Source organism: Vanessa cardui, chromosome 19, assembly GCF_905220365.1.
Source record: "Vanessa cardui chromosome 19, ilVanCard2.1, whole genome shotgun sequence".
Taxonomy (NCBI): Eukaryota; Metazoa; Arthropoda; class Insecta; order Lepidoptera; family Nymphalidae; genus Vanessa; species Vanessa cardui.
The window spans coordinates 9,272,226-9,286,658 of record NC_061141.1 but is presented as its reverse complement, the minus strand read 5'-3'; the positions used below and the strand labels follow the sequence as shown (position 1 = coordinate 9,286,658).

The window sequence follows — 14,433 nt, the reverse complement described above, 5'->3', positions numbered from 1 at the left end:
TTTCTTTCCAGGCCCAGGAATTTTCCCTCAAACTTATACAGAATGTTTACAAACAGCGAGAAACCTTTTCAATAGAGCAAGAAAATTAGCTATGAAATGTTCCAGCGTGGAACCCGAAGTCAGTTTTAATCCAAAGATTGATTACTTGAGATGGTTCATGTTACCAAAAGAGGCACATGACCTTCTACTTGGTAAATCAGGTAACGTCAAACATATTGTTCCATTTGACCCGTCCGGATACACAGGAGCAAGAAAGAGTTTAAATATATCCAGATCTTCAAATACCTCATCGCCGATACTTGGTACTTCTCCAAGGCACTTCAGTTTGTCAGCGATTGATGACTGTCACTTATTTAGACTAAAACAAAAACAAAAGTTCTTCTCAAGAGAATCAAGTTTGAAAGAAACTTCTAAAGAGGAAGCTATCGCAGTGGATTCTCATCCAGTTCAATTTGCAGTAGGAGAATCAGTCTCACCATTGCGGTTGGTACCTCAAACTTCGAAACCCATACTCATGAGATCACGATGCTATTCTTTGGGGTCAGATATACCCCAAGTACCTCTAAGTGCAGTGACTAGAATGAACCTAGGACTGAAAGAAACTAGTCCAAATAATAATGTTAAAGTAAGCAGTTTTTGTAACTGTGGAAGTCAGACAGATTTACCTTCGATGGACGATGGTATTATTTCGCCAAATAAAAAATATCCCTATAGTGCTCAGAGTAGCACTTCTATATCTGATTGTAGTCAAGTAGGCAGAACATCGCCAACTGCTTCTGTCACATCCCACACATCGGAAGATTTACAAGCCTATGTAAAAGAAATGACAAAAGAAATAGCAACAGAAATTAAGTCAGAAATACGTGGAGTCATATCTAAGGTCGATGATATATTAGAAAATTCTGACTCCCTGGAACAGTCCAATTTAAGCATGACCTCAGTTTCTAGTCAGAGTGATAAAAATTCTGTATCCGTAATAGATGTCGCCGAATACTTGATGGGCGTATCAAGAGAAATGGCGTCTGAAGTAAAACATGAGATTAGAGAAATGGTAAACAGAGTCGATGAAATGATCTCTCCGGATTTAAACAACTCGGGTTCTAGAAAGAGCTCTCCTCCTCAAGCGATAAGAAAAAGAATTGCCTCCGGTCCTGAACTAGGCTTGGATTTAAAGAAACTTAATTCTTCGCAGTCTTTAAGAAAATGTCCAACAAGTCCTGTATTTCCGTCGCCATCTCATTACGATGAAGATGAAAGTCGGTTTTGCAAGCGATCGCCAACTATTCAGTCCCCTAAATCGGCACAGTGCACTCCCTCTCACGAAGCATCAGGACCCAACAGTATCTCTTTCAATTCAAGTGAGACCTCTACCCCTGATACGATAATCCAAGTTGTGACAACATCGCAGAATTCTCCAGTTCTACCAAAGTCTTCAAGTTCGAACAAACTGTCAGACGATGAAGTTAGTTGCACGGATGTGATATGCAGACATTGTTGTATTAAGAAAACATGGAGCCAAAACGCCTCCGTCAGCTCGCAAGACAGCGGAATTAATATGACTTTCACTGAAACTGATTCTCTAATAGATTTGGGTAAGCATTACTTTTCGTATTTAATTAAATAAAAAACTAAGAATTAATTAATAATTTATTTGTTTGTGAATGTGTTAGTCGCTTGGGATCCATTCAGAAAATTTGATTAATTGTATGCAAAAAACCTTGAAATAAAAGAATAATAACAAATAATACAGTATATTTTCATTATACTTACGTAATGTAGACGTATATACATATATATGTAATAAACAATATTGTATGCGATTTATTATGTATGGCTTTAATATATCAATGATGTAATGACAATAAAAATATATAAAAGCAACCGAGTTATATGATGTCTTCATCTTGATTTGAGCTGATTTTATCCAGATTTTACAACGTCCACTTATAACTACTAGACTAGCTGTAGCTGATTTATCAGACAGTTTAATAATATGTATTTCTCGTAAAGCTTCACGCTTAACTATATGACTATAATAAATTGTAACAAATTTGATTTAAAATAAAGATTATACTGATACATACTTACTTTATTATTTACAACATGCCTTGTAAACGGAAATCAAACAGGGGGTCAAGTATTTTGCTGAGATAGAAATGAGAAATATAAATAAGAATTGCTATCTAATAATTGCAGTAAAATGGCGAACTTCTTCAGATCCGACGACGAACAAAGTGCGGAAATTACAAGGCAGACTTCGCATGTGTCAGAAACATGAAAAAAGTGAGGTACCGGACATCATAGAGGGCGTGCCTGTATGCTCGGGAGATCATACGAGGCAGGAGAAGACTTTCGACGCTGACTCGGGAAGAGTCGCCTTTCAAATACCAGATGACGTCGAACGACAAAACCGGTATGTCTTTTATGATATTGTAAGCATTTTTCAATAATTAAACGTAATATGTGGTATTTTTTTTCGATTTTGCTTATGAATTCGAATTATTTTTGTCGTTACCAGGAATATCCCCTCCGCATCAGATTCTAAAAGATCCAGCAGATCGTCCAATGCCTCGTCCAGCTGCTCTGATAGGAGCTCTCGTTCCAGCGGATACGGCACCGATGGTCCGAGAACGTCCCACGATGAGCAGTTTTACGATAGAAGGTAAGAAACTCAATAAAATAATTTCCTCTTTAACACTATCTGTACCAATATTGATGCCCAATTCGCAATTTCATAATAAGCAGAAAAAAGGTAATAGAAAATAAAATCTATGTATCAAGAAGTATGAGAATAAGCTTAATAGAAAGTATCCAGTCGAGTTCTGAGAGATAGGATTACAAGGATCATGCAACGCCCAACCCAACTTTTTAAAAATCTGTATTTAATGAATATATTTTTCGAAATTTGAAAACATTTCATCTGTTAATTTGACAAAAAGAGTCCGCCTCATGCTTGTTTACGTTCCTAATACGTTCTGGCATGAATTAATCATGTATCGGTCTTGATATAAGACGGCTTTGTAGGTAGATTCCTAAAAGTATACATCACATTCTCTCCGTAAGAACTAGCGCGCACTGGTAACTTTTGTCACGGTGACTGTTTCGTCACTCTTTTCGAGTCCATGAACATGTATGGAGGTGCGCGAACGTTACGACGTGACAATTGGGTGACATTTGTGTCTACATCTGTACATATTCACGGACTTGACAAGAGTGACGAAACAGTCACCGTGACAAAAGTTACCAGTGCGTGCTAGTTGTAACAGATTGCAAATTCATTCTTCTAGTAGTGCTACAGGAAATACTGCATCGCTCTTAATATTGATCTAGATAAGATCATTTAATAATATTTTGAATTAAAACAATACACTTCTCAAGCAATGTATATTGAATTCACGATTATTTTTAATTATATTTTCTTTTGCACCTGTAGCGTAACCTTGACCTTAGACAACTAATTAAAATTTATAATGAACATTACTTACAGTAGTGCAAAAATAAATATGTCAATTTATGTAAATTTTATGATGCTTTTGTTTTTTAGATTGATATATCACATGTGTATATATATATTTATATTTGACAAGTTTACCAAATTTATAAAAAAGTCGATAATTCTAAAAGCATTTTGTAATAAAATTTCGATCTTGGACGTGAAACCCCGAGCGAGTCACTATAAACGTACAACGTGGGTGTTATCTATTAATATAATCGTCCGCAGTGAATCAGACTGTCGCTTTAAGTCGGAGTGCTGCTGGGAGGAAACTGAACACGACGACAGCAGCGCTTGCAGCGACGCCTCCCTCACGGACTTCACCTTCGACGATGAGGGCAAGTGGCATTGCCCTCCCAAGGCCGTATGGAAGGCTACGGTTGAGGTATGACGTCATGACTTATATAACATGTAAATATAGACCATTTTTGGTTAAACCACTTTAAACTTTCTCGCTTTAACAAGGTATAACACAGATTTTGACGGTCTCCGTGGTCGAGTAGTGTGTACACCGGTTTTCATGGGTACGCCACTCTGAGGTCCCGGGTTCGATTCCCGGCCGAGTCGATGTAGAAAATTCATTAGTTTTCTATGTTGACTTGGGTGTGTTTGTGGTGCCGTCGTTACTTCTGATTTTCCATAACACAAGTGCTTCAGCTACTTACATTGGGATCAGAGTAATATATGTGATGTTGTCCAATATATAACATCTGTGTTTTATTGTTTAAAGATAGTAGATAGGTATCTTGATTTATAATAACGTTGTGTAATCATTACGTTAAACTAAAAATAACTTATTGTACTCTTCATTATAAATAATATCTAACATTAAAAAGTCAATTCAAACATTGCCAAAGATCACGACAAAGTTAAAAAAAAGTTAAGTATGGTAAATAATATCTTAAACTCCCACAACTGGGCAAAGACGTCCCTTCCCCATAAGATGTTTTGGAGCTTATTCCAAGCTAAAAGTTTATATGGCACATTTACTTCTTAATTACGATTATATTTTTATGCCACGAAAAAGTGTTCACGTATGCCACTCCACCAGATAGCTTTGACCTTCTTTGTATATCGATATTAACGAAATATATATTTCAGGCTATTCACGAATACAACATGATACGTCCCGGTGACAAAGTCTTGGTCTGTCTGTCAGGCAGTAGGGACTCAATAGCCCTCCTACATACGATGCATCAGTACCAGTTCTACGCCAGGTCGAAGGGGATACACTTTAGTATTGGTGAGCTCTAAACAACCAATCACATCTTTGAAATAAAGGAACAACCAATTAAATGTCTTTGTAGTGAAGTTTTGTTCCTGTAACTGCCTGTTTTTTTTTAAATATTTTATCTCTAAAACTATTATTAGTTTTGGTTATATTTGTTTCTTTAATGTTATATGTATTTAATATTTTATATTTCAGGTGCATTATTCGTCCACGAGCCGCAGTCGGACGTAGATCCTCTCCATGTGATGGCGTACTGCCGAACTCTCGGTGTCAAATTCATTTATCAAGATAAACTTAACCACGAAGAGATGCAACGTAAGTTTTCAAGCAATCAATGCTTTTTTTATCGTTTGACACATTCGTATAAATAGGAAATCACGTATTCTTGTAAATAATCTCCTGAGCATCGTTAAACAAAATACAAATAATAATTTTTATTTTATTTATGTTAAACATAATATGATTCCAAAAGCAACCATATATACAACAAATATATCATTGGAGTAGTACTTACTGTCTTCCTCGTTTAATGCTCTTCACCTTCATCAGATTTTGACAATAAGTTTCATTATATCAATTATAAGTGCAATAGGCTATTTGACAATGCGAAAAATAAATTGTGAATTATTGTAATTAGTGTTTATTATGAGCTTAAAAATGGTTATTTACTAACGAAAATTGAAATAACACTTAATTTATTCAAAAATCAATAAATAAAAATGCAATTTTTTCAAACGTTTGTCACGTGACACAAAACGCTCCTGAATCGCCGGGGTTATGATGAAGTCACTTTCTTGTAAACCTTGCTTTTATACTGTATGTACCACAGATTAAAATACAGCAAAGTGACGTCACCGACCCAATTGCAGCGCTATTTTGTTCAAGTATCGTTTTCGCGCGCTATTTAAATATGGAATTTTTAATATGATATTTTTCGGCAAATATGTACTAGAAATAAAAAAAATCAACTTTTACTGGGTTCCTTAAAAGTAGTAAAAAAGTAAAGTAACAGCCTGTAACTTTCCTACTGCTGAGATAAGGCCTCCTCTTCCATTAAGGAGAGGGTTTTTTGGAACATATTCCACCACGCTGTACCAATGCGGGTTGGTGGAATACACATGTGGCAGAATTTCGATGAAATTACACACATGCAGGTTTCCTCACGATGTTTTCCTTCATCGTCGAGCACGAGATGAATTATAAACACAATTAAGCACATATATATAGTGGTGCCTGCCTGGGTTTGAACCCGCAATCATCGGTTAAGATGCACGCGTTCTAACCACTGGGCCATCTCAGCTCTTCCTTAACATCTACTAAATAATATTTAAAAATTGATTTTAAAAACCAATCAAATAGCCTATTCAGGTTTCTTGTGAGCGTATACTATAACAGCTGATTGAAACAGGGCCGTCGGCGGGGGGCGCGGGGGCGGAGGGCGCGGGGGCGGGGGCGCGCGAACTCCACCGCTGGGCGTCGCACGGCGTGCGGCGGCGCGCGTACGGCGCGGCGGCGGCGCACGGCTACGGCGTAGCGGCCGTAGCGCAGAGCCTCGACCGCGCCGCCGCCGCATTCCTCGCCGCCGCGCTGCACGCCGGCGCGCTGCGCACTCTCAAGGCGCACTACCGAGTCCCGTGAGTGCTTGTCCCCTACTATATACTATTAATATGGGTTTTCCGAAGTAAACAATTTGATTCATCTAAAATAGCCTATAATTTTGTTAGTAACAAAAAAAAAATTACCTGTTGCCTGTAAAGTCGGTATACGGGCGAAAGTTTTACGTGACAACGACTTTGAGTGGTAAAATAATTATAATGTGAATATTCATTCGTATAGTAGGAAGAAGGATGAAATAATAGTAACAATTTAAAACATTTATTTGTACAAAGAATTATATTTAAAACATTAATTTATACAAAGAATCTCGCACTGAATTTTGTCTGTCTCTCTCGCTCTTAGGCGGGCTAACCATGCCCGAGTGGAAGGGACGCGTGCCTCTCACTCGCTCTCATTGTGAGCGCATAATGTGAGCGGAGCGTAACGCAGTTTCTTGAAGTGTCACCCGGCAAACCAATTTATAAGACGTTGTCACGTCAATATTACAATTAAAAAAATACAATTATAAAAGCTGTCTGACACAAACCTAAATGCTTTATTTCTTAATTTCGTGAACAGAGACTAAATAAACGCTAAATTATAAAAAAAAAATACATTACACACATAAAAACTTTAAATTAATTGACACTTCTTATGTCATTAAATAAAAATATGATTTCTACTGAGATGACCTTAGATTACAAAGCTTACATATATGTATATAAGATTTTAAAGTAAAATTCTAAAATTAATGAAAATCGAACTTAACCACATGAATATTTATTTTATATATACAGCAAAGGCATCGTTATTAATCATTCGAATGTCGATATAACAGGGAGCACAACATCCGCATAATAAGACCGTTTATCTACGTGCGCGCTCGTTCGCTGGAAGTGTTTGGCTGGTCGCGGGCGCTGCCCCACTTCGGGCGCCACTTCGACTCGCCCGACACGCCGCCCGCTGACTGCACTCTGACGGACGCTGGGTAAGACTATTCTACCTAAATATGTTACCACCATATTTGTAAATAAAATAAACTAAAAAATAAATTCTAAATATTGCCTGTATTAAAAATTTTGATGATGATTTTGCTGTGTATTTCAAATAACATTGGCAAATAACTATTTATTTATAATGATGATATTGACAATTATTTATTTAAATTGTTAAACTATATATTTCACTTTATATTTGTAATTGTAGTAAATTCATTTTATTATTATTTTATTCAAAAACCACATGTTATAAACATATGTTGGACCACTGTAAATGTATGAAATACCTTTGTTAACCCATATTCGAGCAAATAAACTATTACTATTATTATTATTCAATAATTAGTAAAACATAAATTTTATCATCTTTATAGCAAAATTATCCTGGATCGTTCAGTCTCAGTCCCATGTGAAAGCTCAACTAAAAGCGACGCCACTCTTGATGACCAACTCGTGGAAACTGTACCGGAATCTCTATCTGAGACGCTGGTGGAGCCACTGGTAGAGCCACTGGTAGCCGCGCAGAACCTTCTCAGCAGCCAAGAACGCGCGCATCCATATATCTATACCAGCTTGAAAAACTCCCTACGACCACTTATTGGTGCCAGGTATGTTGTACAATTATTTGAAACTTTACAATTTTAACTCGTTTAAGTACCAAAAAATATATACAGGAATTGTATAAAAAGGTCCGAAACATTTATTAATTTTGTAATTAATTAGAAAAAACTTTAAAAGTTCTTCTTCTTAATGATTTTTTCATGTCTGAACGATTGAACTTATTTTTATAAAATCGTTATGAAATAGATTACATCACGTAAAAAGAACTAAAAAAATCTGTGGTCCAATTTAGTACAAGAAAGAAACACACCAATTGTGTTCCTAAATAAAATTTTATTTATGCCATTTTAAATACAATATAATTATTTATTTCCAGGAACATTGAAAAAGATATTAAAGAAAGTAGACACAGGAAAAAGTCTGTTATACAAATGAAAAATGGCGCCCCTGTATACGACTCCGAGGAGGGCACCGATGAAGAACCAGTGCCATAAACAACAGTAATATTTCCTGCCAGGAATGCACACTCTCCGCCATATTAATCAAACCTCAAGCAAATGATAAATGAAGGATTTTCTGTCTCGTTCGCACTTATTTGTCGTCGTAGCGTCAGACAGGGACAATAAATGGCTTGCTTAAAAATGTTTTCATTAAATGACGATTCAACGCCGAGTTGTGATTACTCAGTGATTTTTTTTTATATCTATTATAGTTTTGTTGCAAAGCGACATTTTAATAGAAGTTATTTTTAAGTATACAATAAGTTTGGTTTATGATTAATTAACCATTAATTCGTATTACATTTTTTTGAAAACGTTTGATTGTTTAACATTGTACGATCTTGTAGCGCATGAATAAAGTGAGACGATTATTTTAAGGATTTTTTCGAGGTTTGCCATATTGATAATTTTTTTTCTACTATTTACTAGTTTTTCATAATTAATGTGGAATTGAAAACGAAGTGCATTTGTTACAGTCTGGTATTCTCTAAATGTTTTATCGATATATTGTCATGTTGTATGTGTGTTAAAATTCTACGTATTATATAAGAAATTGGCTTATTTATGGTGTCCAGTAGAGGAAACAAATGTATATGTGAGTTTGTAATATGCAGATTTTATTGAAGGCGATCTCGTCTTAAATATTAAAACGTTGAAATACTTATTGTTATATTTTGATAACTCCTGAATTTTATTTTATTAAAAATATATTCGAACTTGTAGGATTTAGCCTCGTATGTAAACACCAAGAATATTTATATTAAAAATTAATGTAGATTTAGTAGTTATAGTAATTAGTGTCTAAGTATAATACTTTTACAAATTTCTGAGAGTAATCGTTGATTTTATTTCTTATTAAAATGTTTCTTTTGTGTTATGGACGTAAAACGGATATTACGGTTTGCTATGGCAACATTAATCTTTATAATCTGTAGAAGAAACGTTGTGTCTGTTGATGTTTGAATGTTTTTAATTCATTTTAAAATAGTGAATGTATATTTTATAAACAAAAGCTGTGAATTTTCTCATATATCGTTTTAGTATATATTATGTTTATATCTCTGTATTATGTGACAAATATTTTTGTATTATCGCTTAAGATATATGAATTCCTATATATCGAATGTAAGATGATGTCCCATACATTGCTTCCATGGTAATTGTAAATTGTAATCGTATTTACAAATTGTCGTATGAATAAATATGTTTTTGAATACATACATTTTTATTTACCAGTGTTGCCAACAACATTTAAAAGTAATATTAAATATTGCCATTAAAATAATCAGGAAATAAAACAAACGATCAATTAAATTTTATTTATTACACTAAACACTCACTACACCGTATCTTTGCGTGTGTGCGTGCTCTCATACATAGCTTATATTAATGAGTATTGCAGTACTAAAGACCCATATTATGAGAATTATATTAAAACACTGAATGTGATAAAACTACTAACATTTACCTAAACATTATCAGACAATAAGCGAAACTACCCTATATATCGACTTATAATTAATATTTAATACTTTAACCATTATTCTAACATCGATATTTATTTCATGACGACACAATATCCTATTATAAAGAACAAAATATAGAAGCTAAGATAAATAACGATTAAGTTACATGTTTGCGTATTCTATTACTAACGATTAATAAATATTTCGAATGATTATATTAAACGTATCTTCATTTCATCATCATCATGTTATCGAAATATTTCGCCCACTTTACTTGCCCTGACAGCAGGGCTTGCCACCTGAAAAAAATATTGTTTCATTACTTTTTTAGTCATCTAGAGAGCGTATAATATCACTTATAAGCTATTGAGTCTTATTTAACTATTAATAATAAATATATACTGGTTATTACTACATAATCCTTGAGCATAGACAATAGTTATTCATAGAACTAATGAAATAAATTAAGACACAGACAATATTATCACTACTTTACTAATTACATAGTATAAAAATTAGCTTACCGCTGTCTGTTTGTCGCTGTGTATGCTTAGATCTTTAAAATTACACAACGCGATGCATTTTTTTTATAAATAGAGAGAGTGATTCAAGAGGAAGGTTTATATATATGTATAGTTCATGCATTGATAATATTAGAGGTTTTTAATGTGATGTCGTATATAAATTCATTTTTTCAGCCAGCGTTTGAAATGTAAGCACATTGCAAACGCTGGCTGAACCCCACCACAATAATATACTACAGTATTGTTCACATTAAAAAGGTCTTCAAAAAGTTCAATTATATTTATTTCTAAGGAATAACAATATGTAATAACCCACAATATCCATTTATTATCCTTTACTTTTTTAAGAGAAATAATGCTATTTGAAGCAATACAGCATTAATCCTTATTCAATAAAGTGCCTTAAATACACAAGCATTTCATATCAATCATCATAGCAAGATATGAACTTTGTATGTAGTGACACTCGGTAGTATATTTTATATCAGTGCACCCGTGCAAAGCCGGGGATGTCACTAGTATACGATATTCTTAACATGTACTAGATGTAACTTAGTTGATGAACGATAACCCAAAACGTAAATCACATTAAAGACTAATAATATTAAAAATACTTTAATACAAAAATTTATAATAATACTATTCTACTATTACTCACATTGATATAAAAATACTTTTAAAAATATTAATACTATATAAATAAATATATTTTAAATTTCGTTAATTAAACAGTTTAATAAGAATATTTCCAAGAAGAATCGTCATATCAAAAATAGTGAGATGTAAACTACATGATCAAATTAAGATAATTACCTGAGGGCTTTCCATCACCACACGCGCAGCTAGGGCCGCAAGTGCAGCCGCTGCCGCAAGCGGCGGGGCCGCTGCCACACGTCGCTGGAAAAATTGGATAAATTTCATACAAATACTATCATAACAACAACAGCCGCCTGTAAATTTCCCATCTGATTTTTACTTCATCTGCTGGGTTAAGACCTCCTATTCCTATTGAGGAGAACGTTTGGAACATATTCCAGCACGCTGTTCCAATAAGAGTTGATGGAATACATATGAGGCAGATTTTCGGTGAAATTAGACACATGCAGGTTTCGTCACGATTTTTCCTTGACGCCGAGCATGAGATGAATTATAAACACAAATCAAGCACGCGAATATTCAGTGGTGCTTGCCGGGGTTTGAACCCGCAATCATCGGTCAAGATGCACGTGTTCTAACCACTGGACCATCTCTGCTATTAAAATAATACTATCATGATTAATTCTGACCTAATATATGCACAATGGCTAATCTGAAAGACTGTCATATCCAGGGCCGTCTTTAACCTATTAGAGGCCTTGGGCATATTAGAATAATGGGCTCCCTGCCACTATGACAGAACACTTTTGTTAGAATAGGCAAAGAAATTTTCAACAACAACAACAACAGCCTGTAAATTCCCACTGCTGGGCTAAAGGCCTCCTCTCCTTTTGAGGAGAAGGTTTGGAACTTATTCCACCACGCTGTTCCAATGCGGGTTGGTGGAATACACATGTGGCAGAATTTCTATGTAATTTGTCACATGCAGGTTTTCTCACGATGTTTTCCTTCACCGCTGAGCACGAGATGAACTATAAAGACAAATTAGGCACATGAATCAGCGGTGCTTGCCTGGGTTTGAACCCGTAATCATCGGTTAACATGCACGCGTTCTAACCACTGGGCCATCTCGTCTAGAACTCGAAGAAATTTTCATTTTTCTTCAATTTGAGATTAAAGCTATGTTGAAATACCTAGTTCCTGAATTATTAACATATTTGTATGTTCTGGTTGTATGGAAAAAGTCAATATCTTTATTATGAAAATATGCAGATCCGAGGGGGTCCTTATCGATTGTGGGGCTCTGGGCACTTGGCCAAAGTGCCCACTGGGAAAGAAAGAGGGGTTCGATACTATCACACCGTGAGCATAAACACAAAATAATATGCTTCAATCGCAACAGAAATATGCAGTATTTAATTAGTCTACAAAGTCCCTAATTCTGGGCTGCCCGTACGAACATTCACTCAGAAAAACCAGGTAACCTTTTATTGATCCGATTCGGCTTCGATCGTAGGAACGAATTATGCAGCCTTATAATTAGCCACTAGACCGGCGTTCATTCAACTTCTCAAATCAAATCCCACAGTCGTATAGCGTGTCGGTGTAATTACGTACACTCAAAAATGTTTACGAGCAAACTTAAATATTAAGCGGTTACTTGAAAGTTGAATTTCATACAAAAACATGTGAAACTGTTAACAGTTATATTATCGGAAAAAAAACTGGAATTTCGAAATGTTTAAAGTTCGAAATATGAATCATATTTATTTTATAAAAAAATTATTATATTTTATAATCAAAGTGACAGCATTTGATGTATTATTGTGTATAGTAATGTGTTGCTTCACAATAATATTCCGACTTCGCTTTTCCTTCGGATCGAAATTTAATAAAGGTATTAATTTAACCTGCCTTAACAGAAGTACAGTTTCATTTCCTCACTATATTTTCGTATTATTATTTATATATACAAAATCAATAATTAATTAACCTGCCTTAATTGAAGTACACTTTCGTTTCCCCACTTAATTTTCGTATAATTTTATTTTATGTTATAATTATATAAATCAATTGTTAATAATATAAGAATATACCTTTTAATAGTATCTAAGGGATCAGCTCATTAGTGATGGTTAGTTTATTCCCTACAGATAATTATCAACGTGAATAATTGGAGTCGGGTTCAACGCAATGTAAAGCAATCGTAAACAGTTATTGTGGACGAGACAGCTTAAACGCAATTACATTTAGATATATTTAACAATGTAATATACGTATAACAAATGTTTGATATTAAAATAAAATATACGAATATTAAGTTAATTAAGTGAAAAATGTGGAATGATTAAACTTTTTAGTGTTTGCTGATAATTATGTTATTTATATAATTAGTGGAGAATTCTCGAAAGGGGAATCGGTGCTAGCGATCTCGCTACTATTCCACGCGGTCATGACTTTTACAGTAATTATTTTTAAGTTTGATTAAGACCTATCTCTAAATCGACATTCTTTTAGTCCTTTGTTTTAAACATTACATTAATTTCATTTATTATATTTGAAACTATTCATTCCGATATTATAAAGCATAAAAACAATTATCAAATTGTAAGGAAAAAATAATAATAATAAATAACTCTAACGTAATATTTTTTCACATAAATAATGACCGATAATGTACAAGAATTACATAACGACGTCACAAAATAAGCCTACAAAACGCATCACATCACAACACACATTTAACCTTATTATATATAGAATATAAATAAATAATCTAATATATATAATGCACTATATATAAATAAAATATAACTTACATTTACAAGAGTCGCACGGCGCCGGCATCGTGGGCCTAGGCTAGCGGAGTTCTAGACTGCGCGCGCTGAGCTCCCGAACTATAGACGGGTCAATAACTGAGCGCCGAGGGGGGATCGTAGTCTAGGAGCCGTGTGCTGTCTGTATGAGCACAGGTGCATGTGTGCGAGAAGCTAATTGGATCTGAAAATGTCATTGCGGTTGCGTTGTACACTTTATAACTTATTGTGGAATCGTCAAATAATTTTTCTTCTTCAATTCTATGTTTATTTACGTATTTTAGAATAGAAATAGAATCAATTGTAATATATTTTGACGTAAATAAATATATAGTGTACTGTCTAATTTTCGTCTTTTTTATATCAATACAAATAGACAAAGACAAAAATGTTTCAGGTCCTTATTTGGTCAAGAGATTTGCTTTATATTATTTGTTTTAATAATTAATGGTAAACTTTGATTTTGAATTAAAAAAAAATAAGAGTTCGAAAATCAAAAAAACTAATAATTCACATCTTATGTATATGATCGAATTCGACCGCTTAGCGAAGACGAATATTTTAAGATGTCATAACATAACAATTGAAGACTCTACAATTCCCATCGCCAGCTCTCACAACACAATAAGATAGGTAAATAACTTATAGCGG

At 34.3% G+C, this 14,433-nt stretch overlaps 1 protein-coding gene and 1 long non-coding RNA gene across 2 annotated transcripts in view; one reads left to right on the top strand and one right to left on the bottom strand.

Annotated features, from left to right (window-relative positions):
• LOC124537999 overlaps positions 1-9,595 on the top strand; it is a 116,365-nt gene extending 106,770 nt beyond the window's left edge. The window contains exons 8-17 of the mRNA XM_047115000.1: positions 12-1,592; positions 2,218-2,413; positions 2,519-2,662; positions 3,722-3,878; positions 4,595-4,736; positions 4,920-5,039; positions 6,169-6,358; positions 7,159-7,308; positions 7,693-7,926; positions 8,256-9,595. Coding sequence (XP_046970956.1) covers positions 12-1,592; positions 2,218-2,413; positions 2,519-2,662; positions 3,722-3,878; positions 4,595-4,736; positions 4,920-5,039; positions 6,169-6,358; positions 7,159-7,308; positions 7,693-7,926; positions 8,256-8,373 — 3,032 coding nt within the window. The 3' untranslated portion in view covers positions 8,374-9,595. The remainder of the gene's footprint in view (positions 1-11; positions 1,593-2,217; positions 2,414-2,518; positions 2,663-3,721; positions 3,879-4,594; positions 4,737-4,919; positions 5,040-6,168; positions 6,359-7,158; positions 7,309-7,692; positions 7,927-8,255) is intronic.
• An 89-nt stretch (positions 9,596-9,684) lies between these two features.
• LOC124538000 lies at positions 9,685-14,076 on the bottom strand. Its single transcript, XR_006966947.1, has 3 exons — positions 13,786-14,076; positions 11,183-11,266; positions 9,685-10,144 (listed from the first exon to the last, which is right to left on the bottom strand). It is a non-coding gene; the product is annotated as an uncharacterized LOC124538000 (long non-coding RNA).
• Positions 14,077-14,433: the final 357 nt, after the last annotated feature.